Here is a 16,770-nt window from a genome sequence, read left to right as displayed (position 1 = left end):
TGCCTAATTTTTTTTGTGGATAATGTTTTTAAGTTGTTCGTTGACGTAGTTTGCTGTGGCAAAGAATGCAGATTTTCTGTTTTGGCTTTTGTCACACTTTAATGTTCCAGCTCAAACACATTTTAATGACAAGATCAACGTAAGTGAATACAAAACCTAACCAGACTGTTGAACCTCTGAATGCACTTTGGACGAAGAACCACAATTAGAACCCTTGTTAACAAATGGTGAAAATATGGAACAATTTTGTTGACCGGCACACTTATTATATAATAATAAGTACAAAACTTTTCCAGGAGGTCAGAAGAGAAGCCAGAACAACCTCTCATGCACTGCAACCCTCACTAGCCTGAGCCGTCTTACAAGTCACAACCCCGTTTTGGAAACACAACCGAAAGGTCAGAGATAAAGTTTATCAAGGATTACTACAGTTATTAGTTAAAAAGTCCTTTCAGATTTCCGACCAGTGCTTTTTGGTTTATTGTTTAAGGGAATGATTATCTTATGATGCTAATAAAAGTTATCAATTAATAATATATTAGCAATAGCATTCAGTTGAATATTTTAATTATGAAATGTGATATTTCAAATTGATAGAAAAAAAGAAACACAAAAGTGCTTTAAACTATCACACCAATTAATACCACACTGATTTCTGAAGTGACATCCTACTTACCCCTCAGTTTGCTTTCTTTCTCCCACTGAGGTGCAAAAACAGGAAAAGGGGGGGTGGCGGGGATCAGGAGAGAAATGCTGAAAGCAGATGGCAGAGTTGTCCCTCTGTTTTGGGTGATTATGGACACAGCTGCCATTCACTTTGCATGTATGTGTCTATTGGTGTGTTTGCATGTCAAACTGACTTACCCCATGTGTTCCCCGGGGTTCTTTGTTTCTTGGTAACATTAGATCACATCCATGTGTTTATGGCTGTAACATTCTTTCGCAAATGGCTGGGCGTGTTTGTAGACTTCACAGAAAAACCTTAAAAATGTAGAATTTCCATCACCTGTTCACTCTTTCTCTCAACTCGCTGTGCCTGAATCATTAGGCGTTACCGCCCTCTAGTTGTACCTTTTATTATTGCAGCATTTTCAAGCCTTGGCAGAAAAATTTCCAGGCGCAATCCACTGTGAAAGATAGAAATTACATTTGAGACACTTTATCAGATACAATGACATCCAGCAATCTATTAGAAAGCCCTATAATATCTCCTGCATAGTTATCTTTTATTTTATCCCTTTCAGCCACTAGAAGGATAAACTTTAAACAATTGGAGCGACTGTGGCTCAATGTGCAGAGTGGTTTTCTTGCAATTGGAAGGTTGCAGGTTTTATTCCAGCTTCTCCTTATCACATGTGTTTGTGCCCATGGACAAGGCATCTCACCCCAAGTTGCCTTTTCATCTTTGTGTTACTATTTAAATGTATGCTTGTTTGTGAGTGCAAATGGATGAATGTGGCTCTAGTGTGAAATACTTTGAATGGTCAGTATGATTTGGCAAGAGTTAAATTAGTCCAGTTAATTTCTTGCTGCACTGCTTTTTCTCAAGAATTTTTTTTTGGCCTCTTATGATAAAAATAACAACATTACCAACTACCTATTACTATAATTTCCCTGCTTTTGCTGCTAAAACAGTCCAGACCCTTTGAGGTATTGATTCCACAATGCCAGAGATCTTTTTAGTGAATAATTTAAATTTCCACAGTAGAATGATATTGAACGTGCCAGTTAGAACTTTTTTCTTGCCATTACATTGAAGTCAGTGCTTTTTCCACAATTATCAACATACCATAGAATAAAATTTATCCTTCATTTTTCTTTAAAGTTGTATTATTTTCTGTATTGTGAAAGCCTAATAGTGGAAGTAAGATGGTTTTTGGTGTCTGGCAGTAAGATATTAGCAGCAGATCTTTCAATTATTTGCAATATGTATCCTTTGTGTGTCTAGCACATTCCAAAGATGCACATTTAGACTGAAACCCTGGGAATTTGGAGGCCAAACCAACACATTAAGCTCATGGTGGTGCTCTTCAAACAATTCCCAAAACATTATTTTCTTTTTAGCAGGGCTCATTATTCTTCTAGAAGAGGCCAAAACCATCTAGAAAGGTTGTACACGATCATTAACCATTCTCCTTTTTAGGTGTTATAGTTCACAATAACATACACCTGGATGGCATTACTCAAGTTTTCCCAGTGGAACATTGTCCAAAATAAGAGAGCTTTACAAGGGCCAGAGTGTGATAACTAGACCACTGGGTCAGAGCAGCTGTAGCATTATTAAAAGTGGTCCAAGGAAGAAGCAGTGGTGAGATGGCCACGGTTCACCTATGCATGTTGGGAGTGAAATTCAATAGATCCGCCACTATTACTCAAACTGCAGAGAAAGTTAGTTCTTCTTCTGATATGAAAGGTGTCAAAATGCAGCTCTTTGGCTGGATATAGCCAAAGAGCAGCCAGGTTCCCCATTCTGACCCTGTCCAGTTCTGGAAACACCAACAATTAAAGCTTTAGTATCAGAACTAGACCTCAGTGAACTGAAAGAATGTAGCCTTGTCAGATGAATCTTGTTTTCCATCACTTAAAAAGGCAGATTTGACTGTGAGCATTTCTTCCCTGGAGAACATGCAACACTGGGATACACTATGCAAAGAAAACAAGGCAGAGGCAGCATCATGCTTTGGGAATTGTGGTCAATTTGGTTGTTATTTGTCATATTAAGCTCAGAGTTACCTAACTTGTTGGTGTTCAGTTTGTGAGGCTAAACAAAAGTCTTTGAAACCTTTGTAGGAAGCAGCCAAAAGTGGTAAAACAAAATGGATAAAATCAAAACAACAGAAAACATTTAAGTGTCTTTTATTTACAGAGAACCTCATTAAACCTCAACAAACCACATAGCAAGGAAATATATTCAGTTGTGAGGAGCGATCTTTTAAAAAAGCATAGTCTCCTCATATTAAATGCAGATGTGCGTGCCAATGCTGCGTTATGTTGTCCAGGGGAAAGCAGTTGTAGCCTCGGGAGAATACATGGCCATCATTTCTTTAATCCAGTTGGTGTATTCACACATCTTGGTGTAAACTGTGGGGTGAGCTGGATCCTCGCAGCCATGATTGAACCACGTCAAACCCTGCAGTTTACCGGCACACACCATCACATTGCTGCGACCAGTCTGAAAAAGACACAACATAACGCTTTGTTAAAACTGAAGGTTATGTGATGGAAGACAGCTCTGGAGAGCGTGGGGTGGACGGGATCAGAAACAATCAGCATCAGTATCTCTGCTTCGTGTTGATGCTCACCAGGCAGTTATCTGTGTTTGCTTGACCGGCGCAGACCATGACACCCCAGTACAGATATGAAGGGAAGGTATTCAAACAAGTCATGTCATCCACAACAGGCACAGTAAGACACTTCAGGTGCGGAGAGGGGTCATCTGATTTAAGGAGAGGGAAGGGAAGTTGTTACTTATTTTAAACTGTTTACTTCATTTCACACAGGTATCTTATCTTTGTTTTAAATAGTTTACAATCTGTGTTCCATTGCTTGTCAAATTGCTACCCAATGCAGTTATTTAACAAAACAATCTTTCATTCTACACGGTTTAACAGATTATATGGAGCATGAAGATCTAATCCTCCAGCAAATCCTGTGTTCAGAGTCTACCTCTTTTAATTAGTTCTGATCACTGACTGGGTGCTCTGGCAGGTAATTAGAAACTGATTAAAAATGGAAATGATTAATAAAAACATTCTTTCCTCTTTGGAGACTCAAGTGACCAGAATAAAAATGAGCTCCCGATTAAAAACTTTTGTATATCCTGAGTTTGAATTTTAGCCATTCAAAATTAGATACCAACAAATTGAACCAAAGTCCACAGCCTTTCAGGCCCCAAGTAAACCTCTGGAGAACTGATGTTCCCCCTATCTGAGAGAAGAACAGAGATGATAATCCCAGAGCAGAAACTGAAGCAGGTTCTGAAAATATAAACTTATTGTTGGGCAACAAAGTAGGTACTCTGTATTTCTGTTTTATCATTGTAGGTCTGGTATAAGAAACTAAACACCAAATTTATGGTGTTTCCGAAACCTGGATTCTATCTTTCCTTTTTTCTCTTCTACATAACAAAGTTAGTTTCTCAATGCTACATTTGATGCTGTGCTCCCTAAATGCTAAGAAATTCAGATCAAAATCAACATGACCGCCTTTAAATCCACTTACACTGGTTTGGTTCTGTGGAGCCCCAGCCGCTGATGGAGCAGATCTCTCCGGTCTGTGGGCAGCGGGTTGGTAGTGGGATTTGTTTGACAAACTGGTTGAACCTGGCCGGCGCAGACAGACGCACCATGGTGAGGCTGTGGAGAGGCGAGCGGTAGGGGCTGTGTTGGATCACGTCAGAAACTAAGATGTGCTGCTCTGTGCCTTCCTCCACACTTAAGTCATTTTCCCCAAGAGAAGCAACAGTCTGATAGGATCTGCAAAGAACCAAGGAGAGGCGTATAATTTATCAAACTCAGACAGAAAAAGGACAATAAGAGAGAAACAGTATGTCTTTGTCAGACATGAACAAGAGGTTGAATAATGGTCTACAATTAAGCTGGAACCCAACTGAGATTTCCAAACAATCAGTTTGAGCTTTTCTGGGTCTGACTACCCTAGTGACTGAAACTATATCTCCCTATTCTTCACAACGAAAGCCATGCAATATTTATTTTTAAACAGCTTTTTGTTTTGTTGCCATTACTTGCTGACACTTACATAGGTGCACACGCAAATGAAGTCACTATCCACCATTGGTCAATGAGCGCTCCGCTGCATGACACTCCTCCACCATGCAGCCTCACATGCCAGGGCCTTGAGTGAGGCTCGCACTCTCTCACATCTTCCAGGGGGTAGGCTCCTACAAACCACCAATGACAGCAAGAGGAAGCTATAAATATTGGTTAAAATCTTAGCATTTTTCTATAGCATCCTGTAAAGGTTTACCTGAAAGCACAAAGGTAGCAGCCAGGAGGAGAAGATACATTGTGTTTCTCTGGGTTTCTTCCGATGGAGAGACAAAGCCTACAACAAATCAATTTATTTGTGAGAACTTTATAGCACAGAGGGAGGAGCCGGTTCTCTTATAAAAATTCTGCGTAATTTCCCTGTCAGTCTTGTATCTTTTCAGAGTAATATCCAACACCTTTATTAAGCAACACATCTCGTTTCCCGTAAAGAGATTTGACAATCTCCTTTATCTAAAGGGAAGACTTTGTTCTTCCCCTATAACAAGTGACCCAGGCCACCTCTGATTTGATGGAAACTGTTCACACCTGAACTGGAAACATGGACAGATATTAGCTCCAGGTGTGGGTTTGCAGGTGTCTGTTTAAAATCCATATGATAGCAAAAAGATATAGTGTATCTTGTGAGAGGATTGGTGAGAGGATGATAACACAAAACGAGCTGACCTTGTTTCACCATTCAGTGTTAAACAAACCACTGCAGACATACAAAGGTTATGCCAAAACTCAAGGAGACAGAAGCAGGGAATGTAAATGTGAATTGCTGAAAGCTTTGTAATCTGGCACAATATGTTAAATTTTGTTTTCTATATTTATTAAATATTGTTCCTTTTTGAATAAAGTCAAAGATAAGCTTGTTTGTATTTTGGTACATTTTTAATAGTATGTGTTTATGGGATAAAAAAAAGTAGAAATTACTTAGTTTTGACTTAGTGTTTGTAAAATTACTTCAATATTACTTTGAGAGTAACACATTTTATTGTGAAATAATATTACAAGGGAAGATACATCTATTGTGCGAACCAATGTGAAGGATGCTGTGTAGGAGATAGAGCAGATCATTTAGCCAGTCACCAGTGCTGTTTCTGATCAGTTTGTGAGCTAATGTATTTTTGGATTGCATAAAGATGAGTACAGACTATTCTCACTTTTTTATGGTTCCTTTATCCCAACATTAGTGTGCTAGGTAAATGAACAAAGGTTTTGTGCAACTCCATGAAGTAATAATATTACATAATATTATTACATAATATATACACAAGGGCAATGCCAAAATTGATATGTCTCTTTTCTAAAGTTAATATTTCACCATGTTAATAGTCATAATATGTTGCCCGTGTCTGAATGAAATTCTGAGATGCAAAAATAATAACATTTATGAATGATTTAAAGCGATTAAGAGTGTGATCTGCTTGAGTAAAGAGAGACAGGTTGTTCTAAATGTTGGTGGCTGCTATCCCAAAGGCAAAAACAGAGATTACAAAACCCTGTTTCCAGAAGTCAACTTATCGTTCCTATTCTCTCTTCCTTGAGGCAATTAAACAAATCAATGAAGGGAAGCATCACTGTGTAGGAGGTTATCTGTGTGTGTGCCTTCTGTAAAAGTCGGGTCAGTGTTTATTACCTCAACAGCCCTGGGCCGAGGTTGTATCTTCAAATAATGCAGAAAGTAAGAGACTCAAAGTTTATTTAAACCTTCTTGATGGACTTCTGATTGTGCAAGAATAAATGTGTGTTTTTTTAAATAAAATAAGATTTTTTTTATAACTTATTTGACAGCTGCGACACAAATAGAATTAAAATGAGAACCGTTTTTAATGAACTGTTAAATATGTGTTTCAGATCGATGTGTTCCATTTCATTGGAGCTCAAATAAAGCCCATGATTTAAATAATAATAATGAAGTGTTATATTCTTCTGTGCCACAATGGGGCACAATACAACCACACAAGGGCAAAAACAGCTGTCTGCTTTTGCCCCGGCCCCATTGAATAATTGGAGGTTTTAGCATTGTTGCCTTGCAGAAAGATGGCCCTGAGTTTAAATCCTTTCCAACATCTTTCTGCAAGAGTTTTTATATTTTCGGTGCACGAGTGGGTTCTCACTGGGTGCTTTGTCTTCCTCCCAATGTGCAAAAACAAATGTGCTAGGTTAAGTGGTCACTTTGAAGTGCCCTTAAGTGTGTGTATGCAAGGTTGCTTGTTCTAGGAGGTTCTGTTTTGCCCCGTGCAGCCTCTGCTTTTTCAGCCGAATGTTGAACTGATGAGAGAACCCTAGATCCCCATCCTTGCTGCCTGCAAGGGTGGATGGAAGGATAAATTAATATGAAATACAATATATTCAATTAAAGGTAACACGGGACAAAACATTTGTCTAAAAGAGGTCAGGGTCTGAATGCAAGAAATTTAAGCGAAAAAATATATTAAAATGCCAAAGAATAATACAATGAATAAAACGAAGTGTAAATAAATGAAATTTAAAAGGGCTAGGATGCACAAAAAAGCAAACAAACCTGACAGGCACATAGCAGGTATAGAAAATGAATGAATGAACACAGAAATGACTGAGACAAAGCAGAGGCGATTCAAGAATCTGAAATTTAAGGCTGCGTTTCTGAAACACATTCATTTGTGTGGAGAGTCTCCTCCATTGAATCATCACCTTAATGTGGTGGAGGGATTTGTGTATGAAATTATCTGTATCGCATCATAAAATACTGAATAAATAAATAAATAAATATTTCATATTCACACAGTCAGTTGGTAAAAAAGGAACAAATTTAACAACAAAAAAATGTGTAATGTAAATATAGAATAAACATAGCAAATCAAATAAAATATATAAACATATATCCAGGAGGACATAAGTCCTCCAGGGCTTACAATAAGAACAAACAAATAAAATAAAACAGCATGAATAAATAAATAATCAAACTACTTTTTCAAGGTCTCATTAAAAAAGCAAAACCTGAAACTTCTGGAATTGTAAAAGAATGTACTATTCCCTATTGTTTCCCAAAAGACAGAATCCAAAGAAGATGATATTTTCATAGACAAATGGAAATATTGACATCATATTAGATTGAACCTGTCTATTGTTTACTAAAGTGTGAAAATTAAAATATAGATTTCTATCCAAAATACAGAAAGGCCTACAAAAAAACACCATACACATCTAAAACTCAATCAGTAAAACTTTTTGGTATTTAAAAATTGCATCAATAATCTTTTTGTTCTCTCATTTGCTTTTTTGTTGTGCTGTTGCCTCAGAAGCGGTTGTGTCTTGCAGATTTAGGCATCTTTAAAAATCAAAACCATCTTGCGTCAATAGTCTTCTGCACAGATGAAACAGCCTACATAGTCTGTTGTTGAGTCATCTGTGTTAGTTTCACTGCATTCATATTTGACTTATCTTTTCATTCATTATTAATTGGAGCAGAAACTTGTGTTCTGATTCTGCCCGAGCCCAGAAAAGACTTGTTTGTGACTGCAAGTTAATCAACACAGAAACGTGGGACGTTGTGAGGTAAAAGGAGACACAAACAGGCGTAAAGAGTGTAAAAACATGACTGGGTGTTCCTGTAAATAAACTGCAGATGCCTTTTTTGTATAAATACTTTATTTCAAGATATGACACAAACATTACACTCATCGAGGGGTGAAATGGCTGATTTAAGTAAATTAAGAGGGAATACAATACATCTAGGTGGACATGAGATTATCTGCAGGTCATTGAGTGCCCCATGTGCTCACCACATTTGGCCATCCATTTCCTCTAGGCAGGTTGTGTAGTCAGGATGTCTCCAATATGTGTTGTCATCAGTTCAGTGGTTTAAAAAAGCACTATAAAAAGCACATTGTCCACTATTTCAGTTGTGAGGCTCCGTTTGGTGATGAGTACCAAACGTTAATGTGTCAAATGGTGTGTAGACATTTTCATGTGCAGGATGAGCAGTGCGATGCTCTTGAAAAAGTTTTTTTTTTTTTTACTTATTTTGTACTTTCTTGTCCTAGTGGTGGAAAAAATGGTAAAGCTGGTCTTGGAATATGCCGGCGTAGGTGCTCACAACTGTACTGGTTTCGGTGTAAAGATTCCTAAAGACAAAACAAACGGAACAATTTGGTTTTTGAATTCGGGCCTCTGCTCAGGCTTTATCAATGAAGCTACTGACACACTCTTACTTTGCTTTCTCCTGGAGTTTCAGGCCTTTGATGTTGTCCACATATCCATTGACGGTGTCCACGGCGCTGTTGTAGTAGGACTTGACAGCGCCTGAGATCTTGGTCAGCGTTCCCTCTTCCTCCTCCACTTGCCTTCTCAAACGAAAGCTATCAGCACCTGCAAGAGAAGTGGTCCGAACTGGTTTTGACTTTCGAAACAATTTTCATTAGCCTTGCTGAAGTATTCCTAGTCCTAGTCACATTGTAATGTGACATTTTGTCACATTACATTTACATATGTTTGTGTATTTTGTCAGAATTGTATGGGATAGACCAACACAAGTTAGAACATTGCTGAAAATATACATTTGCATTCAACCCTCTTCACAATGATATCTCAGTACAAGTTGGTGATTGTTACAAGACAAAATGTGGAATAAGTTCCAATGATTTTCAAAGCCACATTATGCTTTTTCACCAGGTTTATTCTAGCTGGGTGACACTGTAAAAAATGCAATGAGAATGGAAAATGATACAAGGAATTATGCTAAAAAACATTAACACAATTTTCCTTCTTCTTTTTGCCAAACTAAAATTTGTAGCTCAATTTTTAAAAATATTTTTTAATGTACATTTACTTTAATTCCAATAAAAATTGGAATATTTTAATGTAAATTATTCAACCTTGTAATTTCTAATCAATGCTTACTTGTTTATTCTATTCTACATTTACACAAACAAACTTCAAAGCAAAACACAGGAACACAGAAACACAACTTAGTTTTTCAACTTTATCAGTGGATTAATATACATTGTTTTCTTTGGTCTACTAAAATCATTTTCAACCCATGTTTTAATATGGGTAAAAATACACTTACTGATAGCAAGAAGTGCAACCAGCACAGTAACGACCAGCAGTTTATTCATGGTGCTTTGGATCTGTGAACAGAGAGACAGCAAACACAAACTGAAACCTTACACCTCTTCATCCACTAGGGTGAGACATTATCAAAGATTTCCCCACTCATGCTTCTGACGCTTCAATAATACAGTAACAGTACATGTTGACTGTTTTCCATCTTCTAACTAAGAAATAAAATATGTTCCTATTTGAATATTCTGAAATACAAGCCAAACTCAAATAAATGCGCACTAACCGGTCTACCACAATGTAATTTTTTTCCCAGAAATGTGGCAAAATGTTCAGTACTCACTGTTTTCCTGTGCAGAAATGAGAAAAAGAAAACAAAGTCGGAGGCACCGCTGGCCTGAGCTGTTTATATAGGAGTGTAAATGTGTTGACTTGTTGCTCTCAGAGCCAAAGTGCACTCCACCGGGGAGATAACCCAGAATTGTTTTCTGATATGCGTTGTCCTGGTGAAGTGTGTCATTGCATTTTCATATAAGAGGAGATTGTGATTACATAAAAACGACTGTAAACGCCTTGACTAGACCATTACAGTCAGGTGGATGTAATGCGTAGCTGCGAGGATATTTTATTCTGCTGAATCTGTTCATGTAGACTCAAACTGAGATCAGCCTCAGTCAATAATCCTTCTTATTGATTAGGTCAGGAGCTTCTGCCACTCACATGTCTATAGGAAGGTTCATTGTTACTTGCATAACAGGAATGATGTGTTCAGTCCTATGTACTATTAAACTGGTCCTAAGTCGACAGTGTGTTTAACACGTCATCAGTCCTGAGTCAGGTTGTTAGTCCCCACAGCTCACACTAGAAAAAAACTTTTTGACAACGCCACCTTAATGTGTTTCTGATCTTTTTCCTGCAGGTGAAGTTTGCATGAACTAATGCAGAGACATGATCCTTAAGGATTTTCTGCTTCATAGAATTCATGTTTATATCAGTTATAGCAAGACACCCATGTCCTGAAGCAGAACCTCTGCCCCTGTTGCCATATGATTGACTGATATTTTGATGTAGTTTTTCCTAAAAGGCTCTGTTAGTTTTAATGCCTGATTTAACATGATGCTCATCTTCAAAACATTCCAGGTTTGTATCAACAGTCTAGAAAACATTCTCCCAAAAGTCTCGGGGAGAAAAAATAGGGAAAAAATCTACTCATTTATGAACTATGATCAAATATTTGGTGTTTATCACACAAAAGTTCAAGCCTCTGTATAGTAAATTTTTTATGCTTATGTTGAAATTAAGCTTTTTTTTTTACACATAAGTCTGAGAACATTTGAGTGCCATTCGAAGAACCTTAAGCCATCTTGTCATTCTTTTTAAGATTCAAAAATAAAAATGTCAGAAAAGCAAATACATTACATTCCCAATTTATTATTTTTATTCACATTTTACACATTCATTTTATTTTAAATAAACAGTAAGAACGTGTATTTTTTTTATTACAGAGAACACATTCATTGCCATTGTTTACTTTTGATTGTTTTTTCCTCTGCCGACCTTTAAGCTGTGGTCATATATTGACTGTAAATATTTTGAATCTGGTTAATATGTACTAATACTAGCTATTGCTAAATTATTACCACAATCTTTTTTTTAATCTCAGTTCATGGAGTTTGCAGAACAACAATCCAACCATGTCTGAAAAAATACATCTCAGCGATACCATCAAACTACGTATGTAGCAACGTATGTGATAAGACAACAAATGTAATTAAATCTGGTTTTCCTTTTTAGTACAAGACCTTAACCATTTTTTAAGGATTTGTAAGAAGAGAAATACAGGATTTAACATTCTTACAAAATAAGATTTTAGTAGTTTAGAAGCTGAGTCAGAATTGATGGAAAAAATGATCAGGCTGGGTCAATACTGGAAAACAAACTGTTGCAGGTTGCAAATGATGGCAAAGCTCCACGGCACACATACAGTTTTGACTAGGCTTTAAGTATTTTGCAAAGAAGAATTTGTAAAAATTAGAATTTATAGATCTGAACAGCTGGTATGTACAAGCCACAAATGAATGAAATTTTAACTTCAGGAGCCTGCATGCAAAGCCATGCGATACCTAATTTTTTTTTGCTAAAGAAAATAACAATTAAGACCTATATTTAGTGCCTTTCATTTCAGAATTATGTGCTACTTTGAGCTGGCTTGTCAAATAAAATCCTTATGAAACACATTGAAGTTTGTAATATCTTACCATCAGTGACTCAGATATTAAAACATTTCAGTTTTTGGTGCATGGTCAGAAAAATTTAGTCATATTAAATAAATAAGAATATGCATTCACATGAGGCCTGTTTCTCAGATAAAAATGGTATTTTGGAAATAAAAAGCAGTTTGTTATTTGGATATTATTCACACAGTATGATGCTGATGTTAATACAATAATCAGGATGTGGATGAGCTTAACGTTGCCAGGAACACGCATAGCAGGAGACGCTGTGCTGGTAGCTCCCATCATCAAGAGTCTCCGCCGTCGCTAAGCAACATTTCAAACACTTTACTTTTGAACAAATCAGTTGCATAATGTGTGTTCAACTGTTGGAGGTATTTCATGCTTTTATTGTGTTAAAACTACACATGTTGCAGCCGGCCCCTGTATCCTCTTTTGGTAAAATGTAATTATACTTTGGAGCGCTTCTATTATGCCGCCATTTCGAATATTTTCTAAATCAAAATGCGTGTGCAATAAGTCATCACACAAATATATGACATTACTGCAACCAACATCAGAAACATCCTTCTCTCTACTGACACCTGGTTTTCGATTCTCATCCCTACTCACATCAAGTTACTGTAAAACATTAATGTACAATTTGTTTCTCAGTAAAACACTTTGAAGTGTTTTTTTTTTTATTGAAATTTATTATATCATAGAAATATCTAACAAAAATGTTTCAAAAATATTAAAATACTAAAGTTTGTCTGCCATGGCCACAACTGTATGCATAGAAATAACCTCCTTTAAAACAGAAGACAGTGTTAAGAAAACGTAAACATTTGTTTAATTAAGGGAGATATGAGTCAGCTGAATTCTTCTCTTCATTTCAAGAGATAAAGGCAGCTAACACAAGCTCAACACAAGGATCAGTCCCAGGCAGGGAAAGGCAATACATTGAAACTCAAACTCAGTTTTATACAGAACAATGACGTGTCAACCAGATTACAATGGTGGGTCAGATACAGTTGTTTTCCTGTCCTGAATACTTACGTCACTGATGCGTTAGATACAATTTAATATGACTTAATTGGTCCTTGTCTCAAAGAGATACTCCATTGACGCACTTTATTATCAATATAAACAATGTTTTGAAGAGAATCATACTCTGTTTATGCCTGTCTGTGAATGCCTTATCTGCTGAATGATATTCTTGTCAGGTCTGACCCAGCTGACTGCATCTAAAACATTGGGTCACAGCTGATATTTTACACATTTCTGTCTCCTTAAACTGGCACTTTCAAAAGTATTCACATCGTTCTGACAGGCGTCTCAGACTCCACTGTGATTAATTGATTTACAACCTCAAGAGTAGAAATTCTGTGTGTATTTTTTGGAATTTAGATAGATCACAACAAAAGGTGGAGCATACGTTTAATATTCACGGTGTGTTACACTACTCACCCAAACACCTCCTACCACAGGCAATGCCCCCTACATGGATAGCAGAAAATTATGGAGGACGTTTTTTTAGCTTTTCTTCAATAATCTAGCCAGTCTGTCACCACTTCCTTGACTTTATCCTCAACCTGTCTGCTGTTTTGCTTGGTGTTCGTGATGCCGCTTGTTCATTAATTCATTCATTCTCTGAGTTCTACACAAAACAGCTATACTGTGATTGTATCATACATGGGTAACTTTTGACTAATTATGTGACCTCTGATGGCAGTTGCTTGTTCAGGATATCATTTAGGCGGTTAAAAAGTGAAAATGTGCTGAATATAAATTTGTACTACTCTTTTTAGGTTTGAATTTTTAAAAAAATAAAGAATTGAAAACATGTATAATCTTCTTTCCACAATCATGTATGTTTTAGTCCATCATAAAAATACATAAACACAAAGTGGGTTGAGCTTAAGATAAAGAGCATTTTCAACAAAGGAATGTGTGTTTTCACTATGAATACAGTTTTACTAAGTTTAAGGTGAAATTGTGACTTATTGTTAACAAGCTCAATGGCTCATAATAATTTTGTAACGTATTCTACAAGCTGAAGTTAACAGTTGAGTCCTTCTCTCTGTAACACCTACATGTTGATTGAAGTCTGAGCAAACAATGCAGCCGATCATGTGATTCAGACTCACATGTCATGTCGCTCAGGGCAGTTTGTGTCCAGCTGCAGGGTTCAAAATGTCAGCGAAGCTCTGGGTATGATCCAGTCCTGCTGAGGAGAAACATTAAGCTGCATACTTGTGCTGTCACTATAAACCTGCATCATGTTCCTTCCTGTCTGCTGTTAGTTTTTTTGTGTGAAGTGTGCTGTGTAATTGGAAAATAAGAACTTTTTGCTTGTTTCATTTCAATTTAAAAGCTGTGTCCATCTGTTGTTTGTCCTAAATTAGGTAAAAAGCCACAAACCCTCCCCAGGCTGTTGCACCATATGCTATCATTGTAATGTTAGATGCATCACTAGATGCAAAAAGATATTTGAAGTGCTGGATCAGCACATGCAGCTTTTAAGCAGTCACTTGTGATATTTATACAATCTTATACATTGGAGGCTCAAATGTTCTGTGCGCAAAATAAACCTGTAAATTTTTTTCCTGGAGTGTCATCTAGCTAACAATTAATATATCATGCTTACATTTAAAATACAAGAAAAGATACTCATTTTTGTAAAATAGGAATTAATTGGCTAAACTGAAGTGAGGACTGATAAGTATTGTCATAATGCAACATGACTTTAGATTATCTTTAGGAAGTGAATGTAACAAAATAAATCTGCATCATTGTTTCTGTTCAAGTGATTCTTTAATGAAGGGATTTCTGGACACGTTTCATAGTTTTCAGTACGTTTTTATTGAACACGCACACACATACGTACACAGTCACACAGACACTGTTAGTGTATCAAACATATAGTACTATACATGCAGAACTTGCGCACATGGTGACATGTTTGCCATGCTTGTAACTCTGCATGATCTGGCAAAGACATTGATTCAAAAACAGGCAAAAGAATCGTGTTTGCATTGAGTATTGCTCCTCTCTGGCTAAACCGGTGGAATTCTATCAGCTATCATCTATTACAGGCATCTGACACGCACTTCCGCTTTAGCTGGTTCTTTTTGAATTATTATTATTGTTATTGTTTTACTCAGCGGGCATGTATTGATCCAGGTAGACCTTGATCTGGTCGATGGCTTCGCTCAAGCTGTTTCCAACATGGGGACGCAGGTATTGTTCGTACAAACCGAGCAGAGATGCGCGAGCCCTGTCCACCACTGGAGCTGCTTCTGCGCCCAGACCACTGCAGGAAGATAAAAAAAAGTGTACTTTTTGAAACATGTCACATAGAAAAACCTTTATTTGCTGTTGTCAGCAAAAATTGACAGACGCTTCTGATTTTTAACAAGGAATAATGGTTGAACTAAGCACAAGAACAATTCAACATCAATGCCTTCTTCAAATGGAAACTCTTAGAGACCACTGACCTTGCAACTTTGGCAATTGCTTGCAGTTCAGGCTTGCCTCTCAGAGACTCGATGAACTCCCTGGTGGTCTGTGCCTGGTCAGTCTCTCCAACGGCACCATGCAGCTTGCCATAAGCATTGACCAGTCTCCTGTAGAAAGTAGCTTTCATGTTCTCATACTTGTCGACAAGTTCCTGGCTTGGTGCAGGAACCTCACTCAGGCTCATGGAGACTAAAATAAAGCAAAAAGAGTTGAACTATGATTTGACAATGAATAAAAGAAGTAAATCCCAAATTTTTCAAAGAAACGTTTCAATGTTTCTGTGTATAAATCTTGCAAAGCAACGTTTTCAGCATGCTACGGCAATATCAGGCAACATCTGTAGTTCTTTGATCATTAGGTTTTACTTTTCATCTACTTCATGCATAATTATTCAGATGTAGTTTGCATGTTGCCTTACCCTGAAGAGCGAAGACAAGTGCGAGGATCAATTTTGTGTTCATCTCTGAAACGAGAGAGACAAAAGGAAAACAAAGCTTTAAACAAATAGAAAGATACAAATATATTTTCTGAAAAGTTTTGCTCACTTCTTTTGGGCAAAAGTGAAATATGCTTCAAAGAAGTGAGAGTTATGCTCGTTAACAAGAGCTGAGCACCTACTGTGGTTGCTGGATGTACAGATCCAAGACGTGACAGTCTTCTCTGGAGGCGAGTTGTCTGTAAACCCCAGCACACATCTGGACGAGATGATATAGGGGGGACTGCAAACAAACGTCATCTGGTGATATTACACACACACTTGTATCCGCTCACGCAAACACACACACACACTCAAAGGCATCCACCTACAAAGTCCAGTGTACATGGCCATCCGGGGTGCATCTGGAATTGTGGTTGTGCAATGTTTCTGAGATGTAGGTTTATCTGCATTCAGATGGTAAGATGCAAAGGGAGCGCTGCTGATATTGAAGAAATTGTGTCTTTAGAAAAAAGACGGTGCTTTGTTGAAAAAAACAAGCAGAAATCTTTAAATTGGCCCATTACCTTCAGTGAAAGAAGATAATGCTGATTAGATCAGCATTTTCCAGTCAGCAAGTCTGTCGGTTCGGTAAGATTGGAGTAAAAGTGGTCTGTCATTCCTGACCTGTCTGGACAAATTGTGTTGAACCCCAAGACCTCACCTTTGAACCTGTTAATTTAAAACAAACAGCTTGGAAGGTGATATGTGATGTGTCCATGATTACTTTTTTTTACCTCTT

At 37.3% G+C, this 16,770-nt stretch overlaps 3 protein-coding genes across 5 annotated transcripts; all 3 read right to left on the bottom strand.

Moving 5' to 3' along the window:
- Positions 1-2,840: 2,840 nt before the first annotated feature.
- On the bottom strand, positions 2,841-5,077 carry LOC116716855 (trypsinogen-like protein 3). The gene is made up of 5 exons (XM_032557783.1): positions 4,987-5,077; positions 4,759-4,900; positions 4,222-4,475; positions 3,303-3,436; positions 2,841-3,172 (listed from the first exon to the last, which is right to left on the bottom strand). The coding sequence occupies exons 1-5, from the start codon at positions 5,024-5,026 to the stop codon at positions 2,987-2,989; spliced, it is 756 nt and encodes a 251-aa protein (XP_032413674.1). The 5' UTR covers positions 5,027-5,077; the 3' UTR covers positions 2,841-2,986.
- Positions 5,078-8,394: 3,317 nt separating this feature from the next.
- Positions 8,395-10,245, bottom strand: apoc2 (apolipoprotein C-II). 2 transcript variants are annotated; one of them, XM_032556060.1, is made up of 5 exons: positions 10,162-10,245; positions 9,826-9,886; positions 8,969-9,125; positions 8,777-8,881; positions 8,395-8,629 (listed from the first exon to the last, which is right to left on the bottom strand). In XM_032556060.1, exons 2-4 carry the CDS (start codon positions 9,872-9,874, stop codon positions 8,797-8,799), a joined length of 291 nt encoding a protein of 96 aa, XP_032411951.1. In that variant the 5' UTR covers positions 9,875-9,886; positions 10,162-10,245; the 3' UTR covers positions 8,395-8,629; positions 8,777-8,796. The 2 variants fall into 2 exon arrangements, with proteins under 2 accessions (XP_032411951.1, XP_032411944.1); XM_032556053.1 differs by having other exon boundaries at positions 8,395-8,881; positions 10,162-10,243.
- A 4,627-nt stretch (positions 10,246-14,872) lies between these two features.
- apoa2 (apolipoprotein A-II) lies at positions 14,873-16,397 on the bottom strand. Of its 2 annotated transcripts, XM_032559132.1 has the most exons (5): positions 16,361-16,397; positions 16,099-16,272; positions 15,972-16,016; positions 15,532-15,742; positions 14,873-15,347 (listed from the first exon to the last, which is right to left on the bottom strand). In XM_032559132.1, exons 1-5 carry the CDS (start codon positions 16,380-16,382, stop codon positions 15,191-15,193), a joined length of 609 nt encoding a protein of 202 aa, XP_032415023.1. In that variant the 5' UTR covers positions 16,383-16,397; the 3' UTR covers positions 14,873-15,190. The 2 variants fall into 2 exon arrangements, with proteins under 2 accessions (XP_032415023.1, XP_032415024.1); XM_032559133.1 differs by lacking the exon at positions 16,361-16,397 and having other exon boundaries at positions 16,172-16,304.
- Between the last annotated feature and the right edge of the window lie 373 nt (positions 16,398-16,770).

Source organism: Xiphophorus hellerii, chromosome 3 (genome assembly GCF_003331165.1).
Source record: "Xiphophorus hellerii strain 12219 chromosome 3, Xiphophorus_hellerii-4.1, whole genome shotgun sequence".
NCBI classification, from domain to species: domain Eukaryota; kingdom Metazoa; phylum Chordata; class Actinopteri; order Cyprinodontiformes; family Poeciliidae; genus Xiphophorus; species Xiphophorus hellerii.
The sequence above is the reverse complement of the archived record's forward strand: the minus strand, read 5'-3'. Positions and strand labels throughout refer to the sequence as shown.

What these genes read in the sequence shown, in the direction of transcription:
- apoc2 (XM_032556060.1), bottom strand. Translation starts at nt 9,874, where the DNA reads ATGAATAAACTGCTGGTCGTTACTGTGCTGGTTGCACTTCTTGCTATC. An exon ending in GGTTGCACTTCTTGCTATCA is followed by an intron (nt 9,126 to 9,825) that starts GTAAGTGTATTT and finishes CTTCTCTTGCAG; the next exon opens with GTGCTGATAGCTTTCGTTTG. An exon ending in AAACTCCAGGAGAAAGCAAA is followed by an intron (nt 8,882 to 8,968) that starts GTAAGAGTGTGT and finishes TTTTGTCTTTAG; the next exon opens with GAATCTTTACACCGAAACCA.
- LOC116716855 (XM_032557783.1), bottom strand. Translation starts at nt 5,026, where the DNA reads ATGTATCTTCTCCTCCTGGCTGCTACCTTTGTGCTTTCAG. An exon ending in TCATTTGCGTGTGCACCTAT is followed by an intron (nt 4,476 to 4,758) that starts GTAAGTGTCAGC and finishes GGTTCTTTGCAG; the next exon opens with ATCCTATCAGACTGTTGCTT. An exon ending in CAAACACAGATAACTGCCTG is followed by an intron (nt 3,173 to 3,302) that starts GTGAGCATCAAC and finishes TGTCTTTTTCAG; the next exon opens with ACTGGTCGCAGCAATGTGAT.
- apoa2 (XM_032559132.1), bottom strand. Translation starts at nt 16,382, where the DNA reads ATGGCCATGTACACTGGACTTT. An exon ending in GGCCATGTACACTGGACTTT is followed by an intron (nt 16,273 to 16,360) that starts GTAGGTGGATGC and finishes GTTTGTTTGCAG; the next exon opens with TCCCCCCTATATCATCTCGT. An exon ending in GCAATTGCCAAAGTTGCAAG is followed by an intron (nt 15,348 to 15,531) that starts GTCAGTGGTCTC and finishes ATCTTCCTGCAG; the next exon opens with TGGTCTGGGCGCAGAAGCAG.